Here is an 18,019-nt window from a genome sequence, read left to right as displayed (position 1 = left end):
TTTGATTTGCTGATGGAAGATCTGATGCTTTTTAAAAACTCAAATGGGCACAGGGAGGAAAAGAGTTTGATGGCTGTGGTCTTTTGTTGAAGAGCTGGGAGATGTTCTGAACACCAAGTGCAGCATCTTCACCCCCCCTCCAGAGCACAGGGGTATTTTTCAGCATTGCTAATGTAGGAAATACTTCTCAAGTTTGGTTAAAGTCTGCTTTTGGGAAGTTATGACCCCATTGCGCAGGTTCTCTCTCCAACTGGCCCAAGGGCAGTTCAACCCCTCAGACTGGAACCCCCTGGGTGGGTGTCCCAACCCTGTCCCCTTGGAGCTGCTGCTGAGCCCCCTGTATCACTGGGATACAGATTCCCCTCTGGAATGCAACAGCAAATCCAGCAAGATTTGGGAAATGCAAGTGATGATTTTTCAATTGAATTATTCATCTGACATAATTATCAGAAATTCTCCCCTTCTAGAACTTCACTACAGCAGCAATTAGCTTTTTATTTTTCCATATGAGGTGAACAATGAGCACAACAAAAAGGAAATGGGCTCAGCTGTCAGAACCAATCCTGCCCCAGGTACACAGCAAAAACTCTACAGAAGCATTTTGGAGCCATTTAATGAAAAAAGCAGAATTTTATTATATGGTTTCTGTCCATTATTCGGCATTGCTGTAAATGGCTCACATTTACTGCAACCTCTGTACAATGTGTGGCTTTGTATTACCAGAACAGCAAATTTAAATGAAAAAATAAATGTTCAACAATTCCACACAAGCTTTTACAGTCCAACATTTCACTGAGTAGGTGAAAACTACAGACTCGTTACTACAGAATTATTCAGCATGAATAAAAAACTACAACTTTTATTTTTAAACAGGAGTCACTGGTTTAATTTCTTTATGCTGTTTAAAATTACTGTGATAAAAATAATGATTTTTTTTTTTTTAATAATGCCATACACCGGTATGATATAGGATTTGTCCCCAGCATATATCTTTCCTTTAATATACAAAATAGAATAATGACACATCGCTGACTCTGCTGTTACACGAGTTAGTTTGGAGGTGGGGGGATATTTTCATACACACAGCCCGTCACCAAAGTGCCTCTCACCGTTGGAAAGAGGTCGGAATCCTTTCCTGAAAATTTGGTTCCTATGTAACACGGATGGCTCAGCAACACCTGGCTGCAGACTGGACTGCAGATGAGAGTTCAACTAGTACATAATACATACAATCTTGTAAAAATCTCGTAAGGTATGACCCTGAAGTCCTCACTCGCTGAAGTTCGACTGCGGGAAACAGGATTGAGCTTACGTTCATCCAGGCACTTCCTCCTGTTTTCTACCTTTTTCTGTGAAAATGGCAAGGTCACTTTCCGGCTCCCCTTGGCACCTTTCCCCAGCCCCTCCCTCCCTCCGCCCTCCCTGCCACAGCTCCCACCACACCTCGCTCCCTGCCCTCTCCCACTAAGGCCATTCCCAGTCCTCGGGCAGCGGGCGCTGCCGGCGGCGCCGTCCCTCGCTCGATGCACTTTGTGATAAGGCACTGAAGAGACAAAGTCAGAATTCTCCCTGCTTTATCCAGAGTGCAGATACTACCCACTGCTACAAGGACTACGGATACACAGAACACGGACTCCTCACTGCTTACTAAAGCACTACAGATTTCTAGTTGTGAAGTTTAAAACCGAACAGCACGCACAGGACAATTGCTTTCTTCTAACATCACAGTTTCCTTTTTTTTTTTTTCCTTGAATCCATCAACTAAAAATGAATATACAGGCAGATAGACAAGAAGGGGGTAGAGAGCCTCTCCTCCTATGATACCAGTTCTCTCAGGGTGGTGGTAATTTGTTCGTGTTCACTGTAGTTCCTTTCTAGCTGGCAAAAGAAGAAGTTTTGTGTCTCGGTGTACACAGACTCACCCACGCTCACACGCTCCTTCACACAAGCTCCAATTGAGGTATCCGGGGATGCAACTCTTAAAAACATTCTCCAAAGCAAGAACAGTTTTCCTGTTAACTGAAGAGCCCACCTGAAACCAACTGGTATGAAACTCCTATCTGTATCTCAACAGGTCACGGGAATATTTTCATTGAGTTGGGCTGAAAGTTGTAATTAAAATACTGAACTTTACCTTAACTGTTACAAAATGTACATATTCTTTACAGATCATTCAAAGAGAAGAGAATTATTACCTTTTTTTTTTTTTTTTTAATTAAAGATGGTACTTTACTCCAAAGTACTGAATATAGTATCTTTTTTAATAGGTGTAACATTCAAAAAGAGATTTAAGAAAGGATGAAAATTTAGTTTCCTATCTCACTTGGAAACAAACTCTTGCTGAACAGTAGAAATGTGCTAGTGTATTGTGAACAACCTATGCTCCGTATTTACATATTGCTGGTACCTCTATGTGTATTATTGCCAGATTTTTTTAAGCTGCTTTTGCTGTGGTCTGCGGGGCTGTATGTGAAATTAACCCCGTCTGTTCAGAGGTGCACGCCTGCCTGGCTCACACTGTTTGCAGCAGGGGTCTGATGGAGCTGTGCCTGGTAACCACCCATACAGATAGGAGTCTTCCACCCAAGCTCCCACTTGCATTTTTACACAGTGATTGGCTAAACACAAAACTGACCCTACAACAGCCACTGAACACAGGTTTTCCTTTCTACACAGAGTACTTCTTTGGATAGGGAACACCGAGGCCTTCAGCACTACCTGCAGACAAACCACCCCTGTGTGGGTTACCATCCAGCACATCTGTGACCCCTACAAAAAATATAATTACATGTATCATGATAAAGCAATCTGTCATCTAAAAATCATCCTTATTATACACTATACAAGCTATTTTACAATCATTTAATAAATTGCTTTTAAAGCTGCAGTAGCCCTTCCCTTCTTTTCTCAAATCAGCAAATATACCGATTATACATATTTGAAACTATAACTAAATATAAAAATATATTAGGTTTTGTATTTTATCAGATGATCTTTCTCATTTCTATTACACAAATCATCTGGCCACTTGGAGTAAAAATCAAATTTTAGAGTGGCTTCGTAAATATTTAAATTTTGAGATACAGAAAATTCTTAAGGTGCACGTAGAAAAGGCTACTACAGCTTCTAAACGTTTTAAAATACAGTTCTCAATGGCAACACGGAGAAATTCACAAGACCTGTGGGAATTGTATGGCACGCCAGGAGCTCCGGAGGAAGGGATGCAGCCTTACAAAGACAGAACGTTGGACATACGACTCTAAGACCACGAAATCAGTAGCGGAGCTTTCCTGCTCTCCAGGAAAGGGGGTGAACCAGGGGCTTGGGAAGTGCAGGTGGGAAAACGGGGCTCTGCCCACGCCGGGCTGGAGTCTGTGCACCCCGAGATCTGGGCGGGCAGCGCGCGGCGTCTCCCCGAGGAAGAGAGTCTGGAACCAAGACAAGGAAACGGGACAAAACCAAAGCACTGGGCATAATTACACGTCTGCCTCGTAAGTCCATGGTGTCTTTTCCCCAAACACTTGTATGATGAGAGATTTAAGTGTATAGAAAATGTGAGTTTCTCCACACAGAAGTAAACTTTTCTTAAGCTATGCATATTTTCCTGAAAATTTCCTGATGGGCAGTCAGGACTGATCTTCTTGGCATCAATGCAGCCCATGACTCTTCTCGTTATGGCTGTTGCATTATATGCAAAAATCAGGCTTTTTTTTTTTTTTTTCAATATATAAAATAACCTGCTCATTTACATCCAGTTAGGACTGGGTTCGTTTGCTAAGAATCTGCATATCCAACACTTTTGCACATATACCAAAAGAATTGTTTCATTTGCATCTATTTAAATTAGATTTTGAGAGTGTTCTCCCACCCACCCTGGCCCTTAAAAAATGCCAAATTTCTAAGGTCATTTTGACAGTTGAAAGCTATCAGGTTAGAAAAGCCCAACCCATTTTCACACGAATATACTCAAGGATTAATGTCTAGAGGTCATTTAGGAAAGCTACGAGCTGCCCCACCTTAAAAAACCAGCTGTACAATAGGCATCTTGAAGTATTACAAAAAAATTATGTAAGAAAAAATGAACAAGCCTAGTTCACGGTATATAAAGTTAAAGGAAATTGCTAAAACCAGACAGTAATAGCTATAAAAGGCACAACTTCCCTTTTCTGATATACACTTGTAAACTTTCTTCAGGTTACATGCATAAACCAAAATGCTACTTTAACTTTAAAAAAAAAAAATCCAAAACACTTTACTTAAAAAAAGAAAAAAAAAAAAAAAGGAAAACAAAAAGCCTAGGAAATTGTCTCCAGCCAACTGCAGGAACTGATCAGCAGAATGTTCAGACACAGCCTCAGATCTTGTCACTGGTGGTTTTGATGCATCCATGGATGTTGCTCGAGGGGAGACCCAGAATTTCTAACAAGTAAGATCTATTTTCCTTTCTCCCCCATTTTTCACCAAATGTGAGAAATCCGCTGCTTCTATAGCCTAAGTCTTGGCCCTCTGTAAACCACATGTAGTGCATAAGTACAAAAGAAACACCGGGGCAAGGACAAAATGAACAAGTCTGTTAGGTTTTTCCTTTACAAAAAAAAAAAAGAAAAGCTATCACTTGACGTTTTCTTAAGGCAACCCTTTTGTATTAAGGCAGTCACTTCTGATGAAATAAGAGCTTCTTGATATTTCCATTTGAATATTTTGGTATCTGATTGCTGATGATTTCTGCCAACATTTCTGGGAACTCAATACTCATGGATTTATCCAAAAATGTCTGGAAGCAAAAGCTCAGAAGATTTTCAACCACCTACAAGTGACAAAGCAAAGAATTACTGTCACACAAACACAGGTGAGCACCCACACCAGCAGCCTCACCCCCTGCTCACGTAACAGCTGCAGCACCGGGCACACACACTCAATTATCCTCTTCTTAATTAGTAAGTTTTGTACCTGGCATTCTAACACAGAGTGAAAGATTGTGCAAGGTCTTTACAAACACTGAAGAGGTTTTGGTATCAATTCCCACCCTAGCATATGAATAACACACACATGGATGAGCTTAATAAGCTCTTTCCAGATGCTTGGTACACTGACAAGACAAAAAATAATAATTTTTTAGGTCTCAGAGTTTCCTTTGCCTTATCCAGCTTCAACACAACCTGGACACAACTTTGTACTATATGTACAATTTAGAGCACACACCACCAAAGGAGACAGCCCAAATTCTGAGATTCCCTGCAAAATTAGACCACTACTGACAGTAAGAAAGCACTAGTGCACTATTTAAACACAATTTCAAACAATTCCATATATTCCCAGCTCTGTCTCTGAGATCACACTGGTTCTAAGCTTCATCTGTTACTACTGCAAAATCATTTAAAATTTCTGAGTTCCTCCATTTTAAAGCAACATAATTTTTAAAAGCTAAAGAGACTGAAAAATATATGTGACAATACTGTCTCCCCTACACAGTCTGAAAGCACCATGTTCACCTCTTTCAATCAGCCTTTAGCAGAGAGCAAGGGAATGCGACCACCTCCTCCCCCACACCTCCCCAGTATTTATCCCTTTACATATTAAAAAAAGGATAGAGATCCCCATCACATCCCCAAAATTACTTATCTGGAACATCTACAGAATTCATCTGAGCACTTACATCATGCATAGAGTCCAACAGTTTGGTCAGCTGATAAAACCGCTGCCAGTTCTGGCTGGAGTTCCCTTCTCTCTTCACTATGGCCTTTCCCAGCTCTTTAATGTAGGTCATACGGATTTCCTCAAACAAAGACTGACTCTTCAGGCCTTCCTTGGGAACTGTAACATTGACACAAACATTTAAGACACTATCCATCTACAAACTGTGTCATTATTTAGGTTCTCTTACATTACTTACATTAACGTGACCGAAAGAAAAAGGATTTAATGAAATGACAGCTGAGGCACAAGGAAAGAGATGGAAAGCTGAGAGAGATGACTCACTCAACAAAGAGCACAGGACTGCTGGCAAAATACAAGAAATAATGAAAAACCCCAAAGGTAACCCAACAAGAAATAAAGGGAAGGGAACGAGACCACGGAGGCAACAACTCTAATCCCTGGAAGTGCCACCAGGGCTGCAGCGCCCATGTTTGCAATGGCTGGGGATACATGACATTGGAAAGATTCCACAGAAATTCCATGTGCCGAGGAAAGAGCCAGGGTAGGATCACAGGATGGCTTGGCTCAGAAGAGACCTTGAAAGATCATCTAGTCCCAGCCCACCTGACAAGGATCAAATAACGTATCCAGACAAGGCAGTAACTGAGTGACTGGACAACAAACTGACTGTCCAAGCTGGGGAGGACTCGGGTCTCAGCAGAGCTTCTTGGAACAGGGATGGGACATGGACCTCGTGCCAGCTGGATGAAGAGCCATGGGTTAGAAACACAAGGTGTGGGGACCGAGGACCATATTCAGACTCAAATCCATGTTCAGTCCCTGTGCCCACCTTCTCCTTCTGAAGGCCAAGGACTAGTAAAAAAATCAGGACAAATCAAGCATATAGACTGCAGTGGTCCTTAAGATGCTCCATTTGAAGCCTTTTATTATCTTGGTCAAGTGAAAGGAAAGAGCTGAAGATACAGGAGAGAGCTCAGACAAAGCCAACTGAAAGCAAGAGAGGAGGAGAGAGGCCACTGAAGCGTGGTCCCTCCCCAAAAAATCCAACCCTCACGGCACTGCCAGCATCCCGGAGATGCTGGAGTAACTTGTCTGCTTTGTCTACACAGGAGATGACATGTCAAAGTGCAGTAATTTAAATGGCAACGGTCTGTGAGCTGTGTCTGTGTGTGAGCTGTGTGTCTAGACCCTCGTGGGACTCCTGTTATACTCCTCTCCTCTTCTCTTGGAAAACTTAAGACAGAAACACAATGACTATAAATTAAAGTAGTGAAGTCCTGGATTCAAAAGCTATACAAATTTCAGCTATTCAATTTCAGAAGTTCCACAATGTCCCTCTTACACAATGTACTCCAAAAGCAATGTGGAATGTATTGTCTTTCACTGGAAGCACCACCAAGAGGCCTTCTCCTGGTTAGTGCCAAGGCTTCCACACTGCCCTCGGGAAGGGGCTTAATGCCACCACAGAATCACAGAACATGCTGAGCTGAAGGGACCCATCAGGATCATCAAGTCCCAACTCCTGTCCCTGTGTAGGACTCCCCAAGAATCACACCAAGGTCACCCCTCAACCTCCAGTGCAGCCTCCTCCTGGTTCTGCCATGGAAATTCGTGTAAGGAAATTTCCAACTCCTGCAAGGAAAGTTGGCCTGCACCACAACTAAACACTTGAGGGATTTTCAGGAAGCATTTCAGAACCTGCTTTAAATCTGAAGTTTTGGGGATGTTTTAAGTTCCTACAAAGCTGATGGCAGCACAGGGCAGGAATTCCCCTCTGGAAAGAGCCCCTGACCTTGCTCACTGTGCACACCTCATCCTGCTGCCCTCACCTGGGAAAAGCCCAAAGCTACTGAGATCTCAGCTGTTCATGGAAACTCACACTATTATTCCCTGGGAATATAAAGACTTGCTGTAACTGCTACACACCTACTGAAAGACATAAAACCATCAGGTTGTATATTATATCCATCTCTTTTGAGCTCTGCTGTAAATCCACCAATCCACCATAGACCTTTTAGATGCAAATACAAAAAGCTGTACTTATATTTAACTATTTTTAAATAACTTCTGGGGGCATTCGTTAACTTTTCTGGGGGAGAAACTGCTTAACTGGATCAGAACTTTCTCACAGGTGTTGGTGTTTTTCTTTGTCGGTTTTGGGGTCTTTCATTTGGGGTTTTAAGAATTTCATGGGCATGAAGTCATAGCTTTGGGTCTTGAGTCCATTTGTGATGTATTTTTAAAGAATTTTAAATTATAATTCTGGCTTAGGTGCTTCTGTTGGAGCTGCCAAGTTTTGAACATAATCCCTAGTATCTCAGCATGAATGTCTTGTAGCTGCTAAAAGCAGAACTTCCTTCACTAACCCCAAGTCACCAGGGGCCAAGCAGAACATATTTACTTGTGCTTGCCATCAGACACCTAGCACAGCACTGAGCTACACATGCACACTCCTAACACTGGCGAGTTACAAGCAGGTTGTCCACATGAGCATTTAACTGTTCACCTACTTGTGGAGAGGAGAAGCAAGGTTTTCATGCAGAGATATTCTTCGTAGGAGACTTGAAGCCGGGAGAGCTCTCGGGCAACCATAAGCATGTGTTTGCATTGTTCATACATACAGGGGAGATTCATTCTCTGCCTGAAAAACAAGAGTACACAGATTGGTTACATGTCAGCGATCTAAAAATTCTAAACCTAAGGTCTTCCATGCTCCAGTCAAGAGCAGCAGCGTTTGTAGAGGAAGATGACAAGCTTGCAGATAAACCACCTTTGGTTTTCTCCAGGGAACCTACTCGGGGTGACTGGTTTGGTCACCACGTGTGAACACTGGCCTGAAGTGGCAGCATGAGGGGAACGTGACACAGGAAGCCCCAGAGTGACAAGGGGAGCTGGTCTTTACCAAGGACCCAGCAGAAAGCTCTGTTATCAAAGGCCACACAACAGTTCAGCACAACCTTGACAGAAAAAACAAGTTCAGTCACTGTGTGACAAACTCCTTGCAGCCCAGCAGTCCCAAAGTAGTTAATCTGTGTAAACAAACATGATGCTGTGCTGAGAGATGAGGTTTCTCTGATTCTTTCAACACCTTGAAGAAGTCCCCCTAAATTTCACACATATCTGCTCACTAGGATCAATTGGCCATAACTTCTCAATTTTCCAAGTGACTTTACACTTCCCGTATTCCTTTTATCTTCTTAACCAGGTGCTTAGTATTGCAATGAAATTCTGCTGCCTTTACACAGTATCAGCAAGGCTGCCAACCATCAGTGGGAAGATGGGAACAAGCAAAGGGAAATCCTGGAAACTGGTCACTTGGCATCTGAATGACAAACACTGTGTATTTACAATGTTTTCCTCTGCATCAAGACTGGAACTCCTCCTTTTATTTAGTACCTCAGCTGAAGCACCAATCCTTCCTACACATGCTTTTACAGCTGGTGAATACTGCAGGATCACAATTTTGGGTTGGAAATAAGCAAGAACTGATTAAGTCTGAAGAATGTAAGAGTGATTTAAGCTTTTCCATGTAAATTTTTGTAGAGAAAAAAGACAGGCAAAACAGTACATTCCAAATGCAATGACTACACAATCTCTTTACAGTGATGCTAGCCATTCATTTTTCATTAATGATGTGTTACCTTTTCTAAGACTTCACTAATTCAGTATTATCACCTAAACAAAGACACAGACAAAACTGAATCCCAGTGTAAGTTAAGAGTGAGATTTGGTTATAAAATGACACCAATTCCTCTGAACCTGCTGTCATTTTCCACGCCTCCCTTTATATCATTCTCTTGCAGGGCTAAGAACTTCTCCTCACAAGCATCCTAAGAAACCCTAAGTGAAAACCAGAAGAAACACACACCTTCCTCAAGGTGCCAGAACCTAAAGAACAATGGGAATACAGATGAGTTTTGAAAGACAGAAAGAAATACAAGCTCTTGAAACTGTATTAACACCAAATCAAGTACAAGCCCAAAGCCCATCCCTCCCAACACAGGCTGCTGGCCACCTCCTGGGGCAGCAGGGCTACGTGTGACACTGAGGTAGGAATGGCAGCCACAGATCCCCAGACACTGCCCTTGTGCAGACTTCCATACTTGAGGAGCAACAGGCGGAACAGAGTGTGCAGCCCAGGTGAGCTGCATGGAGAAGCACCACGTGTGAGGGGTTTCTCAGGGCACTTGACACAAAGCCACTATTTGGCCATTGGACAAATTTCCTCCTAATCCCTCTGGGTTGTATCACAGGACATCTTACAGATTTCCAACTGAGTAACTTAAACACATTCTGTGACAGGGCTCAGCAGCTTCCCTCCTGTAAAACTATTCCCATTTCTGGGCAGAAGGTTAAAATAAACATGATGAAATGGGTCAGCCTGTTGTTTATTTCTATCTGCTGGAAACACAAACATCACTGCAAGTCTGAGAATCTGTAAGACCTGCAGATTTTTGGTGATACCAAGGCTGTGCAGACTGCAGTCCTCAAAAACCAAGAGTGAAACACATCCCACTCCCTCCCTCCTTCAGAGGGCCTGGGTGCCCAGAGGAGCTCTGCACTGTGCCTGGGAGGGCAGCAGATCCCAGCTCTGACGGAACAATAGGGGAGCTGATTCACTGGATAGTCCTTAAGGCTGGCAGAGGGTCTGGGAAGAAGTCCCAGACATTCCCCACAGATCTCCTGGCCAGAGCACACCAGATGATCTCACTGGCCCAGGGCTGTGCATGGGAGACACTGGCCAAGGACCAGGGTCTCAGAGCCTGGAGCAGGGTCTCGAGGCTCCTTCCTCACTCCCTGCTCAGCCCCATAGGTTCCCCTCCCTCCAAAGGGCATGCAGCAACTTTATGAATTAATTTACCTCCACATAAGCCAGACATTTAACTTAAAGCAGACTCGGTACTGAGATGATTAAAACAGACATTGTACTTGGCAATGAAACCACGCATGGTTTCTTCTCAGCAGAAACTACCTCCAGAACCACACTGGCTTTGTGGAGCCTTCACGTAAAGCCTTGGCGATAATCATAGAATCATCTCATAGAATCATGGAATGGTTTGGGTTGGAGGGACCTTAAAGATCATCCAGTCCCACCTCCCACCAGCCCAGGTTGCTCCAAGCCCCATCCAACCTGCCCTTGAGCATTTCCAGGGATGGGGCAGCCACAGCTTCCCTGGGCAACCTGGGCCAGGGTCTCACCACCCTCACACAAAAAAATGTCCTCCTAGTGTCTGACCTGAATCTCCCCTCTTCCATTCCTCCTCGCCCTCTCACTGCAGGCCCTTATACAAAGTCCCTCCCAAATCTAATCTAGTCCAACTCGAATCCCCTTCTTGCCCTGTAGGTATCTAAAGTTCCTCTTGGTTACACCCCCCCCCCCCAGGCATTAGGGAAAGGTTTTAGCTGAACAAAACCCATGTGAGGCACAGGGGATGTATGTATGGGTCTGTGGGGGGGGGTGTTGACAATAAAAGCACGTGATGGTTTTCATCACTGCTGTGAGTCATGCAGTTCATCTAAGTTATACAAGAATAAAAATCAGTAAACAAGATGCTGGTGTCCTGAGGAACAGAGAATACTGACTCCACAGAAATGGCTACCAAAAATGTTCAGAAAACATTCTGGGAATAAGATAATTGCTTATATAACTGTAATTATTTGTTATTTTTTTTCTACTCAAAAACCACCAGTATAGATACTCAGCAGAGTCCATCATATTGTAAGGACAAGTAAAAGGAAGGAGTTGACCTTAAATCCAAGAAGAACAAAGAGCTGAGATGATGAGCAAGTACCAAAACCCTGAGACATGGGACTTCGAAGAACTTCTTTTTAAAGCCAGACAGAAATTAAATGCCATTTGTTACTTGGTGAACACAACTGTCCAACAGCTACTGGTGCTCACTGTAAGTTTATGTACATGGTGACATCAACAGAGGCCTGGAGCTGATGCAGCAACAGTGACAACTGCAGCAAAAGCATGTTTTGAATCACAGTCTGTGGAAACAATCAGATGTCTTCACAGCCTCCAAATACTAAATGATGGTTTAAAGCCTAAGATTTATTAAGCTGCCAAACTTTTCAACAACTTGAATTTGTGTGTGTTATATATAAATGCATAGATTTTAACAGAAAATTGCCAACTGATATAGACATACCTCCACCAAACTCCCATTCTTTGTGTTTTGAAATGTAAAATGATGCACTCACTGAGCAGTCACACACTAATCAATTAAAGTATATTATTTTCCACAGAAATTTAATATAGAAATGTAAATGCAAAGTATTTTCCAAACCCTCACAATAACTTAAAATCCCTTTTTGCCCTTCCCTCCTGAACTGCTGTGTAAGACTCCCCCCTCCCCATCATGCCTGGAGATGAAAACCTGCCAAGGGCTGCTCAGTATTTTCCCTGTGCAGAGAATTCCCTGGGGAAGGAAAGCCCAGCTGCACACCTGGAGGCTGGAGGTGTGCCTTTGCAATCCAGGGGCAGCTCTGAAAACGGGATCGGCAGGAATCACCATCCCAACAGGTGACGGACCATAAGGGAGCCCTGGATTTTTCCTGCCCAGGTTTCAGACATATTATCTCAGGATATCCAATCTGTCAGAAACACGAATATATTGGATGATGATTTTTCTTCCCCCCCCCAAATAACCTTCAGGAGTACAGACAAACACAGAATATTCAATACATATTCAATTTTTAGGAGAAGACAGGCCTAATGACTAGGCTGACAGCTTCAGACTTCAGAGTTTAATTCTCTTTCCCACCACAGACTGTATTGATGGTACTTGGAAAATTCAATTATGGAGGAATCCACAATGGTACCAATGAACAGTGACACTCAGCACCCCCCAGCTGAAGCCATCTGAGCACAGAGCAAAACAAACCCATTGATTTCTGGGAAGCTTTTTGTGCATTGATGGGAAGATCCTACTGCTACGGATCTGCTAGCTGAAAGTGTGGCAGGACAAACCTCTCCAGGGGTTAGACAGGTTCTTCACATGCAGCCCAGTGAAACCCAGTTGCCTGAGAACCACTGACATAGGCTAGTGGGTCTTGCTACTCCATACTTAGGTAATGTAGTAACTACAGAGGTGTAACACTGCACAGGGTTGGTGCAAGGATGAATGCCTGGCTGACCCTGCTCAGATGCTTGAGCAGATACATGAAACTAAAGAAAGTCTTCTTATCCCCACAAAGAATTCAATTTCAAAAGTCTTTTGCAGTTCTGTCCATTTAAATCACCAAGGCTTGGAGAACCCTTCAAAGACAGAGTTTATCTTCCTGAAGCCCAAGACACTGAGTTGAACCAAACAGGAGGTCAAGCCTTTCTAGCTCAGAAACAGAATAAAATAAATGGTTTCTAGAAAACCAGATAAAACCCAAAGAAAATGAAACCAGAATTGCCCTGACCGGTGATCACAGAGCTCCCACAGCAGAGGGAAAGGATCCTCTGCTGTGACCCGTTATCCCCACCCTGTTACACTGGAGCTGCAACCTCTGCTCTCAGTAGCAGGTAAAACCTTCTCCTGCCTCCTCTGCCATCCTCTCAGCATCTCATCCCATGCTCACATCCTCAGCAATCCCCGCGTCCCACTGCTGCAGGGCAAGGGAGCCACAAAGGAGGGGGCTGAGACCAAGCCCAGCTCAGTGCTGAAATGAAGAGCCAAGGGAGTATGAAGTGACTGCGAGGTGCCTGTCCCATCTCTTGATTTCCGTTGCACGTAACAACACCTCTACTTTCCTTATAACCCTCCCGAGGGTCAATTGTTTGTAAGTAAATGAAATTTTTGGGTGAAAAGCAAGCCAAATATAGTTTAAAAATGGTACTAACAGAGATTTGAATACATGTAGCTCCACATACACAGTGAGATGGGCATCACTGCATAAGGATTCATACAATTTTGTTTGATGTGTCAACTCAAATTATGCAACAGAATAAAACCCCATCACAGGAGCATCTGTCACCACTCTAAGGCTGAAGGGATGCAGATCTGCATGGGGGTGGTGGGAGGCTTGGAAGTTTTTGCCAACTCCTCAGCTTGTTTATACTTCTATATAAGAGAAACAAGTACATCATCAATCTAGGGGCTGTGGCTCAAAGAGACAGAAGGACTCCTGGAATGATCACATTCTAACACACTATGGGTAAAGAAACAGAATTTTGTTCTGGTGCTCCACTGAAATTCATGCTTTGAATCCACAAATAAGAGACATGAAGCCAGAAAAGATTCTTAGTTATGAATGAAAAATCTTCATATATAGAGAACAGGTCTGTAGAAATGACATTTGCAGATCTTAAAAACTACAAGTCTGAACAACTTCTATCTTGATCTGTACACAGAAATTCAAAACTACTGAACTGGAAGCCAAAAATCTGATGCAGACAGCTTCTGTTAACTGTAAAAATGACCATGATCCTGTATTTCAGACAACAAAAATGCAAGTTCTGGTTCTTCTACACACACCAACACTTACAGGTAACTGTACTGAATGGAATAAAGCTTTAAAATTAATCAAGAAAAATATTTTACCCTATTATTCAAGATAATTCACTGTAATATTATGAAATATTACAATTGTTTTTAGAATCATCAAATGACAAAGTTGTATTGATTTTTAGAAGATGCTTATTCGTCTATCCTGGACCTGTTTCTAGTATAACTAAAATATTAAACAGATGTGGGTGACAGGTGGGAAGGAGTCATTTGGGTCACCAAAGATCCCCAGGATGCTGATCAGGAAGCAGCACAGACCAACCCCAGAATGGTTTTTAGGGGATACTATGTACCCCAGCACTGCCTTCTGAATGAAGTGTGGGGCAGGGAGAGTGGCACATCTGACCATGACAATCTAAGTGCCTTTTTTTCCTGCTGGCCACAGTGTCTCCCCAGCCCTTCCCCCTCCCCACTGGCACTGTCCCTCTGGCTTTCCCTGCCGTGCTGCTCTTCAGAAGCTGCTCAGAACTCACTCAGTGGTTTCATGTATTATTCAGTATTTGCCAGGCTCAGTTCTGTTGATGAATGGCACATAAAAAGTTACGAGCAGAGAGTTTTATGGGGAACCTGTAGCTCACTGGAAAGGAAATGGCACTTCTCTCAGTCTACGTGTTTTATTGAAAACAAATGTCATTGTGATAAACAATTTATGTACCAAAACCATAACTGGAATGAACTTCAGAATTAATATCTAGCAGAACAGGATTAGCCTTGCAGGCTGTTTTAAGAGTACTGACAGACACACAGCTGTACAGCTCTGTGGTTTGACCCACGGATACAAAAGAAGACCTCTGACTTACAGCAAATCAGATGCCATTATGCTTATTAGTGTCAATATCAATTATTTCGGTTTTGCCACATGGAGACTGTTTTACTCCAGAGGTATATTTTAAGAACTTTAATAAACATAAGCACACAGATGGACACTCATCCATCATCTGCTCCTCACCCTTTTCTGAAAAATTATTACACAATTACAGTTCGTAAAATTATTAACAATTACAGTTTGTAAAAGCCTGGTCAAATATTTACATTGAAAAAAACCAAAGAGAGCAAACATGAAAAAGTAGTAGTCTGAATTGTAAATGGCCAAGCTCATAGAAAACAATTACTATCTTTTTTTTAAAAAACAAAATTTGAGAGATCTGATATGGAAGTGCAATAGGAGCAAAAATATTAAAACTGCTGTCTGAAACCAAGTCAAAGGTTCTGCCTCCATTTTAGAGACAGGAGAACAGAGTCAGGAATAATTTCTTTCCACTTGCATCGATTTTCAAATTATTGTCAGTGAAATTATGATGTTAGAAAAGTTTTATAAGTGTCTGTGTCAAAGGCCCTGTGTAATTGTATCATTAGTTTTAGTCCCCACAAACGGACCACACCATTTCATGAGAAAAGAAACAGAAAATCACAACTGGCAGTAGCATATTCATTGGAAACTGCAGATGGGTAAACTAGGTTTTTAATTACTCTCGCCAGCAACCTCCTAGATTTACCTCTACAGAGTATTTTAAGCAACTAGTTCAGAATACAGACAAAGTGCCTGGAAAGGCTTTACAAACACAGCCATCTCCTCTGGAATGGCAAACTTCTCCCACTGGAGAAGTTTGTTACAGACTATGCAGACACTCCTACACCTGCTCGAAGAAGCAGCTTTTAAAAACATGGGCTGAAGGACACAACTGCTAAAATGGCTTTGAAGGAAAAGCCAGCAGAGTGTGACAGTCCATTGTGAAGGATTCCCAAATACATCCCACAGGAGAGGGGCTGAGACTGAGCGTTTCTTCTTCAGACTGGAGGCAGGAGGGCACAACCTGGTCTGCTACTAAACCTCTGAAATCCTGAGTAATGTAACCATGCATGTGTCTGCACAAAATGTTTATCCCCACTGCATCTCACACGGAGCCCCCTGCCCATCCCCTCCTCAGTCCCCATCTTCCTTTTTCTCTGTTCTACAACACTGAATTTCTGCACCAGTTTGAAAACACCAGGAAAATGAAACACAGTGCAAGAAAAATTATGTCAAAACACTCCAGCAGATTCAACAATCACAATATGGAACATTTTAGCACAAGCACTTCTCAAAAACTTCTTAATATAAATACATCTAAAACACCTTCCTTCCATTTGACTTATTTAAAAGCTCCAAGCAACCTGCTAAAAGAAAAACAATTTGCAAATGACAGACTGATTTGTGATCTCTCCAAGAATTTGCTGCTCAGTGATTCCCTTCTCAAATGCAGAACCCAGGAATATCGTGGAGAGTCAATTACTCCCTGAGAGGAGCCGGCCTCTACTTACTCATTAATAATCAGATCTGGTGCAAAGCACAGGAGATTTCCATTGGATTGCTTGTATGATCTCCATCCTAAAGCAAAAGCCATCAGGAACATCCACGAGTACTGCAGCAGGGTCATTTGGTCATCCAGATGTAAATTTCGGAAACCTGGAAAAATGAAAATGTGATGGTAGAGGTTGCAGGGGAAAGAAAAACCCACCCCATAAGCTCTCCTTAGTACATCTGTATTACCAATGCAGATTACCACTTTTAAAAGTGTATTTAGTAAGAATTTCTGCCAACTGTGTTTGCAGGTGGGAGCCAAAATAGCAGCAAACCATCACCAAACCTTCCACTTTCCCCTGGGACAGTCAGCTTAGCTGTGCAGCTACAGCACCTGAGAGAAAATGAACATCCTGACTTGCACTCTGGGCCTGCACGCTCAAGTGCCTGTTCCCAGCCAAAATACCCTACTGATGTGGTAAGGGGCAGTAACACCAGCACCATCCACCAAGGCAGATCAGACAAACCAGTACAGCAGCACCAGTCTGTAACAGTCAAGAGAAACTCCTCGCTAAAAATATTCAAGAAGTAATGATCTAAGAGGTTTGGCTAGAGCTAACAAAAATAGCTTTCTGCATTACTTTTAAAAACAACTCTCTATTCTAGTATGAATTTTAACACTCAGTGGTCAAAGGGCTCAAGTAGAATGACCTAATTGGTTAGAGTAGCAAATCATAGGATGGTGAAGGTTGGAAGGGACCCTAAAGATCCTCGGGTTCCAACCTCCCTGCCATGAGCAGGGACACCTCCCACCAGCCCAGGCTGCACAAGCCTCACGCAACCTGCCCTTCAACACCTCCAGGGGCAGCCACAACCTCCCTGGGCAACCTGTTCCAGTGCCTTCCTACCCTCATGGTGATGAATTTCTTCCTGCTGTCCAACCTAAAGCCTGAGAAGGCTTTGCAGGACACCCGAACCAGCGACGGGCTTTAGGCAGGCCGCGCAGGCTGCTCCCGGCAAGGGAGGCACCTCACCTGGAATGGCCTTGGCCCACTTGACGGCAGCCACCACCTGCCTTCCCCCCAGCATGTTGAGGGTGGAGAGGATGCGCCAGCTGGAGTCGGGCAGGGTGCTGTCGTAGCCCGAGTACAGCACCTCGGGCTCGATCACCTCCAGCAGGGACACCAGCGTGGGCGTCAGCTGCGGCAGCGAGGCGGGCACCATGCTCTTGTTCCCGGGCCCCTCCGGCGCGTCCCGCGCTCCTGCCGCGCCTGCCGGCTGCATTCCTTTGATCTTCTTCTTTGTTTTCCGAGCTAGGAAAGTCCAGGGGAGTCACAGGTTAGATCATGGAAAGTGATGGCGCAGCAATAAAAAGGCCACAGAGGAAACGCTGCCTCCGTGTTCCTGTGCCGGCAGATCAGGCAGCCCAGAACTTAGCACATTTCTTCAGAAATCTGTAAATAATTTCATTTCCAATCTAATTAAGCTTCCTGTTGAAAAGAAACTTATTTTACGTTTTAATGAAAGTCACATTCACGTTATAAATGTTAAACAACATCTGCAGGCAGCAGAAAGCACT

General features: G+C 43.3%; 1 protein-coding gene across 2 annotated transcripts in view; it reads right to left on the bottom strand.

Annotated features, from left to right (window-relative positions):
• Positions 1-610: 610 nt before the first annotated feature.
• NR3C1 (nuclear receptor subfamily 3 group C member 1) overlaps positions 611-18,019 on the bottom strand; it is a 59,373-nt gene continuing 41,964 nt past the window's right edge. For both annotated transcript variants that reach the window (XM_051630957.1, XM_051630958.1), the window contains exons 5-9: positions 17,475-17,753; positions 16,461-16,605; positions 8,169-8,299; positions 5,657-5,814; positions 611-4,807 (exon numbers count right to left, since the gene is read on the bottom strand). In XM_051630957.1, the coding sequence (XP_051486917.1) occupies positions 4,655-4,807; positions 5,657-5,814; positions 8,169-8,299; positions 16,461-16,605; positions 17,475-17,753 (866 nt within the window). In that variant the 3' untranslated portion in view covers positions 611-4,654. The remainder of the gene's footprint in view (positions 4,808-5,656; positions 5,815-8,168; positions 8,300-16,460; positions 16,606-17,474; positions 17,754-18,019) is intronic.

This window comes from Apus apus, chromosome 13, assembly GCF_020740795.1.
Source record: "Apus apus isolate bApuApu2 chromosome 13, bApuApu2.pri.cur, whole genome shotgun sequence".
NCBI lineage: Eukaryota > Metazoa > Chordata > Aves > Apodiformes > Apodidae > Apus > Apus apus.
This window is presented reverse-complemented; position numbering and strand designations above follow the sequence as displayed.